The sequence below is a fragment of the Pimephales promelas genome, chromosome 3 (assembly GCF_988280905.1).
Source record: "Pimephales promelas chromosome 3, fPimPro1.hap1.1, whole genome shotgun sequence".
Classification (NCBI taxonomy): Eukaryota; Metazoa; Chordata; class Actinopteri; order Cypriniformes; family Leuciscidae; genus Pimephales; species Pimephales promelas.
In genome coordinates, this window is record NC_142771.1 from 37,890,699 (window position 1) to 37,910,000 (window position 19,302).

Here is a 19,302-nt window from a genome sequence, read left to right on the forward strand (position 1 = left end):
GCAGTTGTCGGTGAAGTAATTACTTATTCAAAATAAGCACCTGCTCAAGAGACTGTGTGATTTCGGACGCAGCCTCTGTCATCATCTACACACTATTGTGTGTTTCCAAGAGTGATTATTGAGCTCCATATATATAACAGTAATATAGTCTAGTAGTCCATGTGTGGGTTCACATTATAAGTGAACAATGACATGCACTTAATTTACTGCAGAAGAGTTTAGCAAACCGGTTCTCAACCAGGGGCCACTGGAAGATTAAGATATTATAATTATAAAAAAAATAAAATAAATGTGTGTGTATATATATATATATATATATATATATATATATATACACACTGCCTTTCAAAATGTTTGGGATATGTACAGAATAAAACTGAAGTTTTGTATATGTAAGTGTTACTGAAGTGTAGATTTCTGGCTCAATGTAGGAGGAAACTCTTCATAATTTTTAAAATATACACTGTAATTGATATCTAAAAATGCAAATAGATAAAGTGCTCTAAAAGATGCAGGTAAAAGTGTATTTTGGATGTTTTCTGTCCACTAGTTGAAAAAAAAAAAACACTTTATGAAATGCCCAAAATCTCAAAATTGACAGATGCATTAAAACACAGTTTTTGCCTGTAGTGTCTGGCCTTAAAGGAGTAGTTCACTTTAAAGAAAACTTTTGCTGATAATTTACTCACCCCCATGTCATCCAAGATGTCCATGTCTTTCTTTCTTCAGTCGAAAAGAAATTAAAGTTTTTGATGAAAACATTCCAGGATTTTTCTCCATATAATGGACTTCAGTGGGAACCAAACGGTTCAAGGTCCAAAAGACACTTTCAGTGCAAACTGCAAACTGTTCAAAGGGCTTTAAACGATTCCAGACGATGAATAAGGGTCTTATCAAGCGAAACGATCGCTCATTTAATAAATAAATAACAAAGTTTAAGTTTTATAAGCTCAAATGCTCACCTTGCTCTGTTCTGTGATGCGCGTTCGTGACTCTCCTGTTCGAACTCGTTCATCAAAACGAACAAATCTTTTTTCGAGTCATTTGGTTCATTCAACGAACGAAACGAACAAATTGACTCAGAAAAAGATTTGTTCATTTTGATGAACAGGAGAGTCACGAACGCGCATCACAGAACAGCGCAAGACGACCATTTGAGCTTATAAAACTTACACTTTTTTTTTTTAAATGAACAATCGTTTCGCTAGATAAGACCCTTATTCATCGTCTGGAATCGTTTAAAACCCTTTCAACAGTTTGCACTGAAACTGTCATTTGGACCTTGAACCGTCTGGTTCCCACTGAAGTCCATTATATGGAGAAAACCCTGGAACGTTTTCATCAAAAACCTTAATTTCTTTTCGACTGAAGAAAGAAAGACATGGACATCTTGGATGACATGGGGGTGAGTAAATTATCAGCAAAAGTTTTTCAAAAGTAACTACTCCTTTAATTTAAATACGAGTCAATCACTAGTTTACATGAGTGAGAAATGATCTTTGTAAGCGTGTGTTGATTCATCATGTTTCTCCAGGATCAAGTGGAGCACCTGAAAGCTCTCAATGTTCCCGCACGATCCATCAACTCCAAGCTTCCCTTGGCTGAGCGCCGGCAGATCCTGGCGGATCTGGAGAGCGAGAGACCTCGGCTCAAGCTGCTCTACATCACTCCCGAGATGGTGGCGTCTCCGTCCTTCCAGCCCTGCTTGGGCTCGCTGTGCTCGCGCGGTCTCCTGGCGTGTCTGGCGGTGGACGAAGCTCACTGCGTCTCCCAGTGGGGGCACGACTTCCGCCCGGACTACCTGAAGCTGGGCGACCTGCGCTCGCGTCTGCGGGACGTTCCCTGCGTAGCGCTCACAGCCACGGCGCCCAAGAGAGTGCAGGAAGACATCGAGCGCTCGCTCAAACTGCGCTCGCCACTCCATTTCGCCACGCCGGTTTTCCGGAAGAACCTGAAGTATGACGTGATATTCCGGGATCTGCTGCCTGAACCTTACGTCCACTTGCTTGCGTTTGCTAAAGAGGCGCTGGGCGGAAACGCTGCCGAAAAGGTCAGTCACTGTTTATGTTTTACTCGCCCTCATGCTGTTCTCAACCAGTACCACTTCCTCTCAGAGCAATGAAGCTTCATTTTATCCATTCAATAAGATTGGAAAAAAAATATAAAAATAAAATGTATGCTTGCAAGTTCAATCATACAGTGACGTGAGCGTGAGAAAATTATGAATTTCCATTTTTTGCTAAACTACAGTATTCCTTGATGTTTATAAACACATAAACCAAGATGATATAATGTTCAAAGCTGTTTTTGTTTTGCAGGGATGTGGGATCGTCTACTGTCGAACCCGAGAGAGCTGTGAGGAAGTGGCTCATAAGTTGACTAAACTGGGAATTTCCTCCAAGCCCTACCATGCAGGTGATCCTCATTGTGCTTCATAGATGTTTGTGTATTCTGTTGTTGTGCGTGTTTGCATGGGAAGCTCACTCTGGGTCCTGTGATCTCTCTCTCTCTCTAGGGCTGAAGGCGGGCGATCGCATGGAGAGTCAGGCTGACTGGATGGCTGATAAAGTGCCTGTTATTGTGGCCACCATCAGTTTTGGTATGGGAGTGGACAAGGCCAATGTCAGGTGAGTTTCTCATCGTAAGTGTACACTCATGTTCAAACGCTTGGAGTCTGTGGAATATATTTATTTTTTTGAAAGAAGTCTCTTCTGCTCACCAAAGCTGCATTTATTTGATTAGAAACACAGTAGAAACTGTACAATTCTGAAATATTATTACAATTTAGAGGAGCATTGCGGAAGTTCTGAAATTTCTAACCGTTACTGACACCAGTGGCCGTTAGAGAAACTGCAGCCAGTCTTATGCTCGTTCTCGGTGCGCACGCTTGTTGGCCGCTCTAGATAACCTTTTTTTTTTTTTTTTTTTTTTTTACGAGGAGTTTTCGTGGGTATCTAGATTGTGCTGGAGGCTGGGCGCTTCTTTCCGTCCATTTGAAACACTACTGCTTACTAATGGGTGCCGTACGGATGTAAGCCCAAGTTGACGAGAACGCGCATGACGTCACATTTTATGAATTTTCACGCCAATTCGCAATTGGGGGCAACCTTGGTGGACAGTCAAGGTGTCATTCTTTCTATTACATTATGGTTGGCTCATAAATGTACAAATGAAGACTCAATCTTAAAGATTTTTTTTAAGTAAAAACCTACATATAGCCCCTTTAATGTAGCTGTTTTCTATTTGAATATCTGTTTAAATGTTATTTATTCCTGTGATCAAAGCTGAAATTTTTAGCATCATTACTCCAGTCTTCAGTGTCATGTGATCATTCAGAAATCACTCTGATATGAGGATTTGATACTCAAGAAACTTTTAATATTATTATCAATTTTGAAAACAGTTGTGCTGCTTCATAGCTTCATTTATTACTTTTTTTTTGAGGTGCAAAGGACTATGGTCCCTAAATAAAATTTTTAGTTGGTTCTCCTTGTGTGGCGGTCAGAAATGAGTTTTTTTTTTTAAGTTAACGTAAAAACATGTTATAGAAGTTTAAGTTAATGAAAAATGCACAAAAATAATATTTTCAATTTTTATATGAAATGTATTTTGTCCAAAACATGTTTTACTCTAAAACTGCAAGAAAATTGAAGACATAAATCTAAACAAGTTTCAAAAATGTGAAAATTAAAGCCATAAATCTAAACGTGTTTCAAAAATGAGCTATTTTTTTTAATTCGATAATGTTTTTAATTTAATATTTTGTACTTTTAGGCGATTTTATGGTACTAAATTATATTTATGTAGACATGAAAATTACCAGTCCCTCCAGGATTTCACGATTTTTTTTTTGTGATTTTTGCGATCAAAATGACTGATTTTGTGGTGGTAATTTCCAAAAATTTGTGAAAAAATTTGCGATTTATATTTAACATTTACCATAATAGTATTCAGTCCTTCCAGAGTTTTTTTGTGTGATTGTTGCGGGCAAAAATTGATCGATTATGCGGCCAGTTTTCTTTAAAAATGCCATGGAATATGTGGGATATTTATGCAATTTTATGCGATGAAATTGCTGGAATTTGCAAAAATTGAGGGAACTTGCAAAAATTGCGGTTTGATGAAAAAGAGAAAAAAGTGATTCCCCCAACATCCTGTTAATATAAAAATCATTTCTTATTACTTCCTTTGATAAACAAGCATACTACATCATAGAAAGTGCTGGGAATATTTAATTTCTCATCTTGTTTTATTTCAGACTGTAAGAGTGTAAATAAGGCGTGGCCCCTTTAAGAGCTGCGCGCTCCTTGTTGAACTCTCTGCAGTGTTATATGTGCGCCTCAAACACCCCATGTGTGCGGGTAATTTCTGTTTGATGCTACTACTTTTATCTTATGTTGTTTATTAAGTAACGATGTGACAGTAGAACGTGTGACAGACAGTTATACGAGTTCGATTTGTGAGATGTCAATCGCCTCCGCGAGTCTGTCTGGCGTCGCGTAATTGCGTCACTTCATAACGTTCCCATGGAAACAGAGGGAAATGGCTGCTCTTGTGTGAAGCAAACGCAACATTTTTCAACTTTCTGCTAAGATACATGTGACTTTTTTTGCAACGAAAATGCGAGAATTATGAAATTATGCAAACCCCGCATATTTTGCACGGAAATCGGCAATTTATGCGGCGAAAGTGCGGCGTATTTGAAAAAATGCGGCCCCCGCATAAATATGCGGACTTTGGCTGATTTTGCATTGAATTCAGCGATCGCATAATCGCGTTTTTCTGGAGGGACTGAATTACATTTCCAAATTAATCCAGTCGTAAATCTGGAATGTTTTAGAGCAGATTTTAGAGATTATTGCTGAAGTGAAAAAAATAGTATAGAATTTTAAGTTTATTGTTATAAAAAATGCACAAATACTTTTCAATATTTTTATTAATTATTTTTATATTTTACAAAATGTGTTTTACTCAAAAAAAAAAACAAAAAAAAAACTTTTTGACTCATGCCCATGATTTTTTTTGTGTGTTTCTGAGAAAGTAAAAAAACAACAAAAAACAATTTTTTTTACAATTTTTCGAAGAGTTGATGAATCTGTAGACATTTCAGACAAGCTCATTTTCTCGCATCTGTGCTTGACTGTGTTTGATGTTGCGTGTGTATGCTTTCAGGTTTGTCGTTCACTGGAACGTGGCGAAATCTTTGGCCAGTTACTATCAGGAGTCGGGGCGAGCTGGCCGAGACGGACTGCCGTCGTCCTGCAGGATTTACTACTCCCACAAAGACAGGGACCAGCTCGGCTTCCTCATCCGCAAGGATATCGCGCGCAAACAGGTCAGGAACAGCATCCCATCCGGACGTCTTCATACTTCTGAGCACTTACAGGTGGACATTCATTGTGTCTGAATTCAGGAGAGGCGAGGAGCGCAGAAAGAGCAGGACAAGGCGCCCATTCAGGACTTCGAGGCGATGGTTGCTTTTTGTGAGCAAGAAGGGTGAGTCCAAACACAGACGACGGCGTAATATATGTTTAATAAAACAAAACAAATAACATGCATGAATATTTTGTATCACTTTATATGCATAAAATGCATTTAATTTGAATCAAGATAAAAAATACACAAGATTAATTTTTTTTTTGTTTTTTTGTTAAGCATATTTGGTTATTTACATTTTATTTCTCCAGCGTCTCAGGTCCAGTTTCCTCTGTTTAGCACAACATCATAGTAGTATTAAGTAATACATTAAAAAAAAAAAAATCAGATACTATCTTTCAAAAGTTTGGGGTTTTTTCATGTTTTTGAAAGAAGTCTCTTCTGCTCACCAAGACTGCGTTTATTTGATCAAGTTAAAACGGCAATATTGTGGAATATTATTACAATTTAAAATAGCTGTAAAATGTGCATCATTACTCTGGTCTTCAGTGTCACATGATCCTTCAGAAATCATTGATGTGCTGCTTAAGAAACATTTATGATTATCAAAGCAGTTTTTTTGCGCAATCTTTCCGATTTTAGTGAAAACTGAGACAGTTTTCAGGATTCGTTGATGAATAGAAAGTCCCTTTTAGAACATAATACGTGTCTTTACTGACACTTCTGATCAATTTAATGCCTTTGCACTGGCTAATCTTACTGGCCCCACACTTTTGAATGGTATTGCCCGGAGATCTCTTGTTCCTGCATCTCCATCCGTGACTGCATTAGTGTCCAGCAGAGGGCGGCCACTGGTTTCACAGTGGTTCATCGTTCATATAATGACAGGGGTTGGGAATTTAGTGTTTGTTTGTGACTTCCATGATTAAGGGGTCCATGATCCTCAGCCAGATGCTTGTTTCTGCTTCGTGACTGTAGAGATGCGTGGTGTGTGTTCATGCAGCTTCACAGTGGCTGAATTGTATTACTGTAATGTGCAGTATATCACAGCGGTCACAAACAAAACTATCAAACTCCACTAGATTTTATTTTGGCCCATTGTGGTGTGCTTGTATCGCCGTGTTTCAGACGGCAGAGACTTTGTTTCTGGACCCGCCAGTGCAGCAGCCGCAGCAGCCGTACACACATCCAATCACGAGCAGAGTGATGAATGTCACTGGAAGAGGAAGAAAACATGCAGATTTACTAACTGGATCTACCTTCCAGCCAATCAGAATCGAGTATTCAGACAGACCATGACAATTTGTAATAAATACTCCAATATTTCATGTTGACTTTAACCTTTATGTCAGGCTGTTAAGGAATCTAAAGTGAGGTCATTGTATAGTAAAAGTAAGTGCTACGTATACTATAAAACTGTAAGTTTGAGAACTTTCTTCGCAGTTACAAAAAAACGGCGACTCTGATGTCAGAAACCCTTACTTTAACAACTACAGTCCCACAATTAGAGTGCAGTGCGCTCACTAAAATAGCAGGATAAATATGGATGTGGAGGCCTGTAATCACAGCAGAGCCTCTTATAGCCCCTCCGCCTCGTGTTGGAGACGTAATGACAGCCCAGTGTAGGAAGAAGACGGCGCTTACAGAAGAACAGCAGGATGATGACGAACGCCGTCTGTGTGAGGTAGTGCTCCTGGGGGAGAGCCTGCAGTTTGGTCCAGACGCTCTGGAGGATTCCCATCATGTCCTCTGAAGCGCCCATCCTGGCCTGAACACAAGCACACAAGTGATCACAATTTTAACTGTACAAATGCGACTGTAAAAATCTGTTGATTGGTTAAAGGCAAGTTCAAAACTGCAATAGATCTAACCTTATACATTTTATGTAGTTTTACAGTTTAAATATACCGTTTTTGTAAATGTAAAAGGGCAAATCACCTTATTATTCACAGTGGAAAGCTGTTGTGTGTGGTCTTGCTGATTCAGCTGAATAGTGTTGCTGTTGTTGTTTAAATGACAACGGTTTTAAACTGTAAGCTGTTCTGTAACATCATTTTTACTGTATTTTTTAACTATTATTTTTATATTTTTAACTATTATTTTTAACAATTTTATTTTATAATTATTTATGGTGACCTCAGCTGCCTGTTTATTATTATTTCAATGTTTTGTAGTGTACAGTTTAACAGTCAAAAATGACTGACTATAATATATAATTATGTTGATTATTATATGATTATACGATCTGAAATCAAATAGCACATCTTTGATCTGTGGCAGGGTGCCGGGCCTCAAAATGACTTAAAATAAGACAAAACTAGCTTCAAAATAAGCTTTAAAAATGTAAATATTAAGACATTTCTCATTTAATTTCCCCTCTCCCTCAAAAAGGGTTTTTATTTTAATTTTTTATTTGAAGAACAGTATTCACATGGTCTTAAAACCTGGATATAATGTATGAAGAAGCTTCATTTTAAAAGTGATATCTCTAGACCATAAAAAAAAAAATAATAATTTTAAAGTGTCATGGGCATTTTGATACCAATTATATGAGTTTTCAATTAAAATCCATATGTAAAATCATGGGTTACATTTAATTTATTTATTTTAGGACGGTGCACATTAATTAACATTTATGCAGGCTAATTAGCTAGCAGGCTAATTTTCAACTGTTGTCCATTGGCAAGATGTTAAATCACACAGCAATTAATAAATGACAATAAAACATAATGCCATAGCACTGGCTCCATTAAAAAGAGTTTTTTAAAACTCGTGAAATCGTGAAATTTAATTATTTTAATTGTGCTATGACTATTTTAGGGCATGTTTGCACAGCTGCAATGTACTAAAAATGGAAATGTTTTTTAGCAAACAGGCGACAGGCCGACAGCATTGTCAAAATGATCCTGTTCATGCGGATCCACCGCTGTATTAATCACACCTGGCCAGTAGTTGGCGATGTCACTTTGTAAAGAAACGCATATAGAACGAACACGTAATATATATGCGCATGACATCACCGTTTTCACAGATACACGTTTTAGTAGTTAATGCGGAGAGAAAAACGATGTCTTTTTCAAAAACTTGCACTTCGAAACCCATTTTCAAAAGTTTGCGTTTTCAGGTCCCCAAAACTCATGTAAATGAACGGCTAAAAAGGATTTTCTGTTTTTAGTTGAAAATGGTTTCATGTAAATGTTCCTCATTGTTGTTAGTGTGTCCACCTAGGCGTTTTTCCACGTGCCTGGCGTACGTTTTCAATTGTTTTCAATGGGAGCGCCGCGTTTTTTAAACGCCATGAGCGTAACGAGGCGCTGAGCGGTTTTTTCACGTTGAAGCGCTGAGCGCCCAGCATTTTTTTACTGGTCGCTGGGAGTTGAAAAATGTTCAACTTTGGATAAAATGCAGCGCTCATCACTGTCACTTTTTACCCAGCCGTCCAATCACAGTGGAAGAGGGGCGGGACTAATACCACACTGACCAACTGTCACAACATTCTTTCTGTACAACGACATCAACCAGCAGAGCTAACCGAACAAAATGGATGAAAAATACATTTTTAGTATGAAACAAATTATCTGCGAAATCAGTTACAAGTTTCAGCCAGCTTTTTTACGCTTTTTTCAGCGTGAAAAAAATGCTCAGCGCCTCGTTACGGTCATGGCGTTAAAAAAACGTGGCGCTCCCATTGAAAACAATTGAAAACATACGCCAGGCATGTGGAAAAACACTTTGGTGGACACACGGTCTAAGAGTGTCCATAGATTTGATTAAAAAAAAATATATATATAAATTTGTACTTATTTGAATATATATATATATATATATTTATTTATTTATTTAAATAAGTACAAATTTTCCTGTGGACATTTGGGGGACATCTAGGGGAAAAACAGGTTGTATTCATGTTTTGTTGGCTAAAGTTAATAGATTAGCATTTCTCAGAGGCATGATGCAAACTCTGTATTGACAAAAGGCTGTTTTAAGCATATGAGAACTATTATTTTGTTTATATAAATTTGTCCCATTTGCGTTGGCAGTTATTAGTCCAGTAAATGGCTGTAGTTGAGACCCGAGGCCTGGCAGAATGTTTCCTGTGGTTTTGCTGTAAAATGAAGCTAGAAAAAACAGAACCTGCTAGTTGAGCTTGTCATTACATTTCTGCAGCGTCGTGGGTGTGTTTCCACAGGAGAGACGCGGTTGGGTGTGCCATCGCTGTATAAACTCTGCTGATGAAAGAATCATCCTCCTCAGCACTGTTTCCCGTTAAACTGAGATTAGATGGTCCTGTATCGAATGCGATGACTGTATGAATGTCATTCTGTTCTAGTTCTGTTTCGTTTTCCCTTTTCTTTCGGCTGTTTGTAGTGCAACTAATTGTTACTGCTGGTTGCCAAGGTAACAGAGTCTTAGACCTGAGTTAGCCTGGGGGTAAGCTGTCTAAATTAAGTCAGTCTTTATCTTTGTGAAACTTGTCTAACACTATAGACCGGTCTAAAATAGCTTTGTGAAACCGGCCCCTGATGTAATATGTACAGATTACATTCATACTATTTAGAACATGCTTTTATAGCGCTGACTAAATAGGGTAAGTGCTTATTCAAGTTAAAGGAACACTCCGACTTTTTGGGACTTTAGCCTATTCACCTTACCCCCCAGAGTTAGATAAGTCCATACATACCTTTTTCATCTCCGTGCGTGCTATAAGTCTGTTTGACGCACCCACCGCTAGCCTAGCTTAGCACAAAGACTGGATGTGAATGGTTGCAGCTTTCATACTAATCCAAATGAGTGACAAAATAACGCAAACGTTTTCCTATTTACATGTTGTGGTTTGTATAGTCACAGAGTGTGCAAATATCAAGGCCATATGAGACACAGACATCTTTTGACCATATAAATACTATATTTTCTGAAGGGGAAGCACTGCTACTTGGGCAGAGTGATAACAATCACCTGAGACGCACCGTGACGAGGAGCAGAGAGTTCGCTTCGCTCAGCGTTGGAATAAAGAGTCAGCAATTACTAACGTTAGATAGAAAAGCATAGTTTATCATGGGTGTTTGCTTTATTGTATGAGCTGTGACAATAAACAGGGGAGACCAGGTAATACAGTACCATGTTTCATTGATTTCCAACCAAAAACGCACCCAGATTTATAAATATCACATGAATAAATAATTATTATTACAGGAATCAATATATTTTAAATGCAATTTATTAGCTGAACCAAATGTATTCAACAGTAGCCTATATAATATACAGTATTGCATTACTATAGGATAGAATAAGGGGAAAGTAATAGCACAAATTGTTTTTGCACAATGAACTCACAGCCTATCGTACCCTTTTGCACGCTCAAGTTCGTTATTTACATGGTTATTTCAAATTTAGGCTACTAGGCGCGCCACTCGCAGGGTGCAAGTTCAACGCGCGCAACGCGCTCGTTTTTTTTCCCCAAGCGCGTCCGCACCGCATCAAGATAATAACATATTCATAGCCTAATCATATAATAGTGTCACTGACGTTACATTAGATCTGGCTAAAGGCACTGTTACAGTAGGTCATCTAAAAACATAACGGAACACTTACCTCAGCCGCAGGTGATCCACTTGTCCTGTCTGTGCTATCGATGGGATGGCCGTATCCTTCAGCACATTATGGTCCGTGTGGCAAATTCCATTTTTTCAAAATAGTCGTCCTCATTGAAATGTACCGAGCAAACGTAATGTCCCTTGATAATCTTAGGTGTGTTTGGATAAATATCCAGAGTAAGTTAGCCATTTCTTCATCCAGTCAGCGTTTTTAGTTGGAATTCTGTGAAACATGGTATTACCTCCCCTGTTTACAGTCGCAGCTATTTACAATAGAGCGAAAACCCATGACTCTAAACTACGCTTTTACTATTTATAAATTGCTGACTCTATTACCCAAACACCGAGCGAACTCTCCGCTCCTCACCACGGCGTGTCTCCGGTGATGCGGTTATTACGCCGTCAAAGTAGCAGTGCTTCGCCTTCAGAGAATAGTTCCCAGGTTTTATACGGTTAAAAGATGTCTGTGTCTCATTTGACTTTGTTATTTGTACATTATGTGACTATACAAATCACAACATGTAAATAGGAAAACGTTTGCGTTATTTTGCCACTCATTATTAGTATGAAAGCTGCAACCAGTCACATCGAGTCTTTGTGCTAAGCTAGGCTAGCGGTGGGTGCGTCAAACAGACTTATAGCACGCACGGAGATGAAAAAGGTATGTATGGACTTATCTAACTCTGGGGGGTAAGGTGAATAGGCTAAAGTCCCAAAAAGTCGGAGTGTTCCTTTAAGTACCTACTCAGGAGAGTATGCGATTTCAGACGCAGCCATTAAAGGGATAGTTCACTCAAAAATGAAAGTTCTGTCAGTAATTAAAGGGTAACTAAACCCCTGGTCAGAGCCTGACTCCACCCACTCTATCCTGATCGTTTTCAATCCTCACAATTCCAACTCCTGACTCGCTACAGTGGTTTTGACGAAACAAGCTGGTTTTTATACTGCCAAGGGCGTAGCTCGCGTGGTGAGCTGAAACCTGCGTACGTCACGAAATGCGGAACATCCAATAGGAAAATTCAACTGCAGTAGCCACCGTTCAACCTGAAGAGGGCGGCACTAAGACGTTTTTACACCATATATTGTAAATAAAACACTTTATACACAAATGTCAAAAAGGTTACTCGAATCAATGACGGGTATTAATAAAGATCCATTCTTACAGATCATTAACTAAAAAAAGTTGGTTAAGTGTTTAGTTACTCTTTAATAACTAATTAATTACTTATTAGAAGTTGCGCAAAAAACAAACAAAAATAACGACTTTATTCAACTATTAATTTCCTTCTCTGTGGGCCTCGAGTGAGTTCACTAGTGTAACAGCGTAAGCTTCTGTTGTTGTACGTCACGCATCACACACATGACCAGTGTCGGCCAATAGTGAGCGTAGTCACCCTAGTTTAACTGACTCGTGGCCCACAGAGAAGGAAATGAATAGTTGAAATAAAGTCGTTGTTTTTGTTTGTTTTTTCGCACAAAAAGTGTTCTCGTTGCTTGATAAACTTAGGATTGAACCACTGTAGTCACTTGGACTATTTTAACGATGTCTTTAACTAATAAGTCTTGCAAATTTAAGGCCATACCAAGTCTTGAATCTCAAACAGTCTTAATTATTTTAATAAAACAAAACAGGAATCACGATGAATAACATGAATATGGAGCTTTAAAGTAAAAATGCGGAGGGGATTCAGAGCAGTTCATAATCCAATACTTGTGCAATGTATTATTGATTGATTATGATGATGTTTACCTGTCGTTCTGGCACTGAAATATCAGTCATGTGACTCATGCCTATCCGATTAGTATTGTGTGGAAGGTTTTATATTCTGTATGTCTAAAAGTAAATGACGGTCTTCAAAAGCGTTATTACAATGCGTAATAACGTGAGTGTGTTTATGAAACGCCACCTACTGGCATAAAAGTGAATTAACATTTTCTTCATATTAAAAAGTTGTTTTTGTTGCGTGAAGGCACATGCAAAGTTGTGCTTCTTGAGTCAAAGCATTGAGCAAAGCATATTTTGATTTGTTAGACTGAAACTGTTATCTGATTGGTTAAAGTTTGTCCAAAAAAAAGAAAATGCCAATTTTTTATCGATGTAAAGTCTCACGCAAATATTGATTCATGCATATGACGGATTCAACAATCAGTTCGTACATGTCGAAACATCAGGAATGTGCAAAAATATTGAATCTGAAAAAAGCAATCTGAGTTTTAATTCGGTTGCAAATCATATTTTGTGAACATTATGTGAATTAGCTTCTGCAATTGTAAATCAAATTTTGTAATATGTTAAATTTGACACTTCATATTAGACCACAAAATTGCAAGACCTTCACTTTTCTTCACCGTCGGTTCGAGTTCATGATCATTTTATTTATTAATTAATATTTCACAAGCACAAAGTGTCCCAGTCTGACAATATATCAAGTGCGATATTTTTAGGGTTATGAACTAGCAATCATCGTTTTTGGAAATGTTTGAAAAACGCTAAAATCAAGAGATGTTGATCGAAGAATGACATGGAATCATTTTTATTATTATGCTCCTATATAACAATGCATAGTTACTTAACAATAAGGCTCCACTTGTTAACGTTAGTAAACTACATTGACATCAACTAACAATGAGAAATACTTCTAAAGCATTTGATAAACGTAATGCTAATTTCAAGATTTCCTACATCGTTTCAATCAAAAGTTGCATCTGTTTATATTATATAATGGACCAGATCTGACATGAAAGAACAATGAACCGCTGCATTTTTATCAACTTTTTTTTTTCACTATTATGACGCAAACCAATTGTTGGAAGTGAATCAGTCGTTCCTGTGAATAGTGAGTCAACTCTTCAGAAAGTGCACTGCATGTGATGCATTAAAATCATTACATTTTTCACAAAGTTGCTAACTTTTATATTTCAGGCAAAAATAGTGGTTATATTGGATGTATCACCCAGCTTTACTTTATAATAATGGCAAAACTCAAGTGTGGTTTGTGTGTCCAAACACTTTTGCTGGACGCTGCAGACTCACGACTTTCCACTTCATTTCTTCTTGTAAATGTCTCATGTTTTTGGAAGTTTTTGATTTACAGACTAAGACCAAGTTTTTATTTTAATGCTCACGGTCACTCCAAACACACTCACACACACGCAGATCTTGCTCCGCTTACCTTTGATCCACTTTGTAGTTCACGTCCCCTGTATCTGTCCTGGTTTGTGAGCTTGGTCCGTTAGAGCGCCCTGTCCCGTCATACAGTTGTTGAGTGTCTCTCAGATGTGTTTGGCCTACGGTCTTTGAGTTTTCCAGTATAACGAGTCTTTTGGGCTGGGCTGTGTAGCTCTCTCTCTCTCTCTCTCTCTCTCTCTCTCTGTTTACCACATCCATCGCCACCCCCTTTTTGTCTGGCCCCGTCTTTTCTCCTCCCCTCAAATCACTGTGGAAACAGTTTTTCCTCCTCTTTTTGTCAAACAAAGTCTTGAAGAGCTTTTGAAACTGACTGTGTGTGTGTGTGTGCGTGCTCTGCATTTAAGAAAACAAGTGACCTAAAAAGTAGGACATTTGTTTTTCAATAGCACTCATCAATATTTCTTATATAATGTGTTGTTAACCCTCTGGTGCTCCTCTTGTGGAGGTAAAAAATCAAACAGATATTTTTTTGTTATTTGTTGAATGAAATTAATTTTTTATTTTTTACTTCGATTAATGTTTATTTAATATTTTTTACAGTACTAAATTATATTTATGTAGTAGTTATGATCCATTTATTCACTTTTTTAAAATTTTGAATGGTTTGGAGCACAGACTTGAGTTTGGTCTCTTTTTTTAAGACGGCACATGGCAGATAATGTGAATAAAGTTTAAAAAGAAGTTTAAGTTTATTGCTATGAAAACATATATTACAAATCATGTTTTAATATTATTTTGTGAGAAAATCAAAGCCATAAATCTAAGAAAATTGTGTTCTAAATATTGTGCTTGATATCTCCGACAAATGAGCTTTTAGTCAGATTTTGTCTGGCCGCAGTACCACACGTCTCCACTAGAAGATGAAATTCGTCTCCCATTCATTTTCAATGCCGTCATTTTTGGCCGCGAGGAACACAAGTGTGAACACAAAACCTTTGTTTCATACCAGTCCGATGAAGTAAAAAAGAAAACGTAAAAATATTTTGTCAAAAAAAGAAAAAAAAAAGAAAATGACTGAACCGCACAGTCAGAAAAAAAATTATTTTAATATTTAATAATAATTATATACAAGAATTTTGCCTAAAAAAGACAATGAAGCCTATTTTTGGAGCATATAATTTTTTACATTATTATTTGTATTGTATTTTGATTATTAGGCCTAGTTATTTATATTTTTACAGTTATTGAAATCGACATAAATTTTAGCGAAAACAATTTACTATTCAAATATGTCCTAGTTACATTTATATATTTTAAGTTCTAGAGAATTGGGTGATAAATTCTTAGACAAAGCAAAAAAAATCTTCATCATCCATAAAATAGGCTTAATATTCCTGTAACACTTTATTTTCCAGTGTCCCTATTACACATATTAAAAGATATATAAAACAAAATTATATATATATACATGCATATATATATATATATTTACAGTAAAACTATATTACTAACTCTAAGAACTAGAACTTAAACCTAACCCAAATTATATAGTAATTACTTAATACGTAATTAGTATTACTCAGTTCTTGTTTGTATAATTGCACTGTGACAGTGTCACCGTAGAATAAAGTGTATCCCATTTCCTTATGGAAAAACACTATCTATTTGATTTAGGGATCAACCTGGACCCAGATATGTTCACTTTATTTATAGTTAGTTTATTTGCTGTCCGACAGCTGATGACACTTTCACACCTTATAAGTGTGAAACAATGTGATGTTTCAAAGTAACACTTATAAAAAAAAAAAAAATAAGTAAAAAAAAGAGAAGTGTTGCGTGTGCTTGGAACATGTCATAAATTGAGTGTGGCATCGGTTTTTCTGCATTTGTTTACATGTGTTGCATATGCTTTGAGATATCTAGCGTCTACAGTGAGAAAGGAGGAAGGCCTTCAGAGGAAGTCACTAATGGGAGAAGCGTGGTCAGTGTGAGTGGTAGTGAACACTCAGAGTAATGGTCTTTGTGCGACAGACCATGTGAATGTGTTTTGAGGAGGGGGGTTCTGCCTCTCAACCAACTATTTCAGACTCTGAAACCTGAAACCCTGACAGGAGACAAGTGAGAAGTGCACGTCTCTGTTTTAGAGTTCACACTTTATGTGTTAGACTTTGCAGAAAACACCCTCTGTTCTTCATTCAAAGGGTACTTCACCAAAAACTTGAACACTTTCAAACAGAAGTTATCATTTACTCTCCCTTTTGACTTTCTTTCTGACATGAACACAAAAGGAGGCAGTGTCCCGTACGTACAGTGAAATCAGGCCCCGTCCACACTACTGCGTTTTCGTTTAAAAACGGAGAATTAAAACGAATACGATCTCCGTCCACACCAGCGTTTTATTTGCGTATTAGAATTGATCTCCGTCCACATTAAAACGACTGAAAACGCGGATCACGTGACTATTCACCAACATTGGGCTTGCGCGTGCCGGTGTAAACAGGAAACGGGTCATGTGATGGGTGGCTGACGAATCAGGGAAGGACACGTCATGACTGACACCCAATCATAGAGTCGAGCGTGAACCTCTCCATCATCGTTTCTAGAGTCGTCCGTTTTGTCCCGTCTTCACTAAAACACCCTCCGGAGATTCAAAACGCGAAACGGGGCTGCAGCGTTTCTAAACTTCTCCGTTTTAGGTCTTCGTTTTTTCCGTTTTAGTCTGTACGGGAGGTGCAAACGTAGCAAAAGGTCTCCGTTTTTAAACAAAAACACAGTAGTTCGGATGGGGCCTCAGACAGTTTCCATCCATCTTTTTTTATGCACATTTTAAGATATCGCATTAAATAAAAAAACGCTGGATGGAAACACGTAATGCGCATGAATTCCAAAAATGCGCATGAGCTCAATTGAGTCGGACTTTTTATCCAATAGGAAAACATACGCATAAACTACGATGGAAGCACATTTAACAAATAAATTCCTCTGTGCATCTAAAAAGTCACGTGACTTTGCGTGATGGGGATAGCATAACTTTATTGCGTTTCGTCTGGGCGTTCTGAAGTAATTTATACGAAATTAGAGGTTTCTAATAGGGCTGGGTATTGAGACAAATTTCACAATTCGATTCGATTTCGACTCACAAGCTTGCAATTCGATTCGATTACGATTCGATTCAATATTGATTATTTTGGATATCAGTTACAATAAATGGCCATTTTTCTCAAGGAAATCAAATCTCTTAACTAATGCTGTAAACTATGGGAGTCTAGTTGTAGCCTATAGGCTTCATTAGCCTAATATGAAGGTAATAATGAACTGTTTTGTAGCTATACAAACACTTAAAATACACTTTTATTTATTTTTATAATAAGAAGATTATATGAAATATAAACATTTAAATGGTGGATGTCATAAAAACTTGAAAAAAAAACATTTATTCAAATATGCATTAAATATTGAAGAACATTAAGATTATAATGCACATAATATGGTATATATATTTAGCAAAATGCTCACGATCTCACGCCGCAGCGCCAAAACACTATTTATGTTTTTGAATTTCTAAAGGAAATGGACGTAATTTGAAAATTGAGACTTTGTTTCATATCAATAGTAACAAAGGACAAAGATTATTGCGATTTTTTTGGATGCGCGCAGCCGCGATACAATGATCCATTCATTCAAATGAAACAGGATGACTAATTGATTCTTGAGATTTAACAATCGATATCGGTTCGTAAAATTGAGAATCGATTAATATCGAGAAATCGATATTTATTACCCAGCCCTAGTTTCTACTATAACAGCATCTTTTATTTTTTGGGGTTTTTAGCGCCAATTTATCAATAAGTGGCGATTTTGTTCTCATTGGCGGACTGGATGGAAACGGTGCTTTATTCGCACGTTTTATACGATATTCCAATTTTGCGCTTAAGTTAAATTTGCAACTTTGGATGTAAGCATAGCTAGTGACCAGCATGGGTGTTTGTTCAAAGGCCCTAATACGCCAAGCCGATGGTTGGTCAAAGTCGTTGAGCGACGGAAAACTTTGACTCAGTCAGAAGGAGCCCGTTGGCTTTTAATGGTCCTCAAAGTTTGTTGAAATAAAAATTCTGCTCAAACATTGTAAGGTTTTGTGGGCAAAAAAGGTCAGTTGTCTATTATCAGTAGTGTAGTGATGCTTTTCAGATTCATTTATTCAATGAATACCGCGCATTTATGCCGAGCGATTGCTTAAAGTGTGTTGTTTGTCCTCGGAAGTAGGAAATTCCTAGTTCCCAGTAGGAACTTTTAACTGGAATGTCCTCAAGTCAGAGTTGCGCCTGGGAAACTCTGGGAACCGCAACAACCCCAACTTCAGAATCCAAAATGGCTGCCCTGAGCATCAACCGTCATGTAAAATATTGTTCGTTATTAGACGGCGCTGTGGAATACTTGATTCTGATTGGTCAATAGCGCCATCCAGTGGTATGGTATTCCCAGTTAACCGCTGAAAACACATAACACAGGCTCTTCTGGGTTACTAAAGTCATCAGCGCTATACGCTTGCTCGGTTTTGCTTCGTGGAAGCTTGGCGTTTGGTGAGCTAAGAAAATATTCAAACTCAGTCAAATCAATATTTTGTTTCATCCAGTATCGTGGACTCGCTCTCTCTCGTTCCATACAAACGTAGATGCTGCCATTTCGCGACTAGTGTTTTGTACACTGTTGGATTATGAGAAACAAACAGGAATGATTTTAAAACGGTTTCAATTCAAATCAATATCTCTTATCCTCATAATTACGTATGTGGCGAAAGGCTGTGTAATAACTGATATGACTGTATACCGTATCTCTGTAATGTAATCTCTGTAATCTCTGTCTAGTTTGAACTTGCCGCTGAAACTGCTTGTCTGTCTCAATAAATTGTGTGTGCGCAGTACTATCAAATCCAGCTGTGTGGTAAACAGTTTACCAGGGTAATGCTATATTTCTGCATAAGCGCCACCTACTGGCAGAGAGTGAAATTGCATTTTCATTCAGAACAAACGTGGATGATAATAATAATAATAATAATAACATGTATTGTTTGCTTCCGTTAAATCGTTCCGTCGTTCTTGATTTCCAGGTGCAGACACGCCACTATCTCACAGTTTTTTGGCAATCAGAAGCCCGACTGCGCTGGGTCATGTGACTTCTGCCGTGACCCCAAACTGGTCCGCG

At 37.6% G+C, this 19,302-nt stretch overlaps 2 protein-coding genes across 2 annotated transcripts in view; one reads left to right on the forward strand and one right to left on the reverse strand.

The window, feature by feature from the left end:
• Positions 1–19,302, forward strand: part of recql5 (RecQ helicase-like 5) — a 36,758-nt gene that overhangs the window by 859 nt on the left and 16,597 nt on the right. Inside the window, exons 3-8 of the mRNA XM_039654128.2 lie at positions 1,535–2,050; positions 2,319–2,415; positions 2,516–2,627; positions 5,173–5,335; positions 5,414–5,496; positions 19,208–19,302. The exon at positions 19,208–19,302 is cut by the window's right edge and continues 124 nt beyond it. Of these exons, the coding sequence (XP_039510062.2) occupies positions 1,535–2,050; positions 2,319–2,415; positions 2,516–2,627; positions 5,173–5,335; positions 5,414–5,496; positions 19,208–19,302 (1,066 nt within the window). The remainder of the gene's footprint in view (positions 1–1,534; positions 2,051–2,318; positions 2,416–2,515; positions 2,628–5,172; positions 5,336–5,413; positions 5,497–19,207) is intronic.
• On the reverse strand, positions 5,751–14,337 carry smim5 (small integral membrane protein 5). Its single transcript, XM_039654133.2, has 3 exons — positions 14,144–14,337; positions 7,021–7,144; positions 5,751–6,592 (listed from the first exon to the last, which is right to left on the reverse strand). The coding sequence occupies exons 2-3, from the start codon at positions 7,136–7,138 to the stop codon at positions 6,501–6,503; spliced, it is 210 nt and encodes a 69-aa protein (XP_039510067.2). The 5' UTR covers positions 7,139–7,144; positions 14,144–14,337; the 3' UTR covers positions 5,751–6,500.

Coding starts and splice junctions, on each gene's coding strand:
- smim5 (XM_039654133.2), bottom strand. CDS start 7,138: ATGGGCGCTTCAGAGGACATGATGGGAATCCTCCAGAGCGTCTGGACC. Junction 6,593..7,020: donor CATCATCCTGCTGTTCTTCT/GTAAGCGCCGTC, acceptor TTCCTCTTCCAG/TGACATTCATCACTCTGCTC.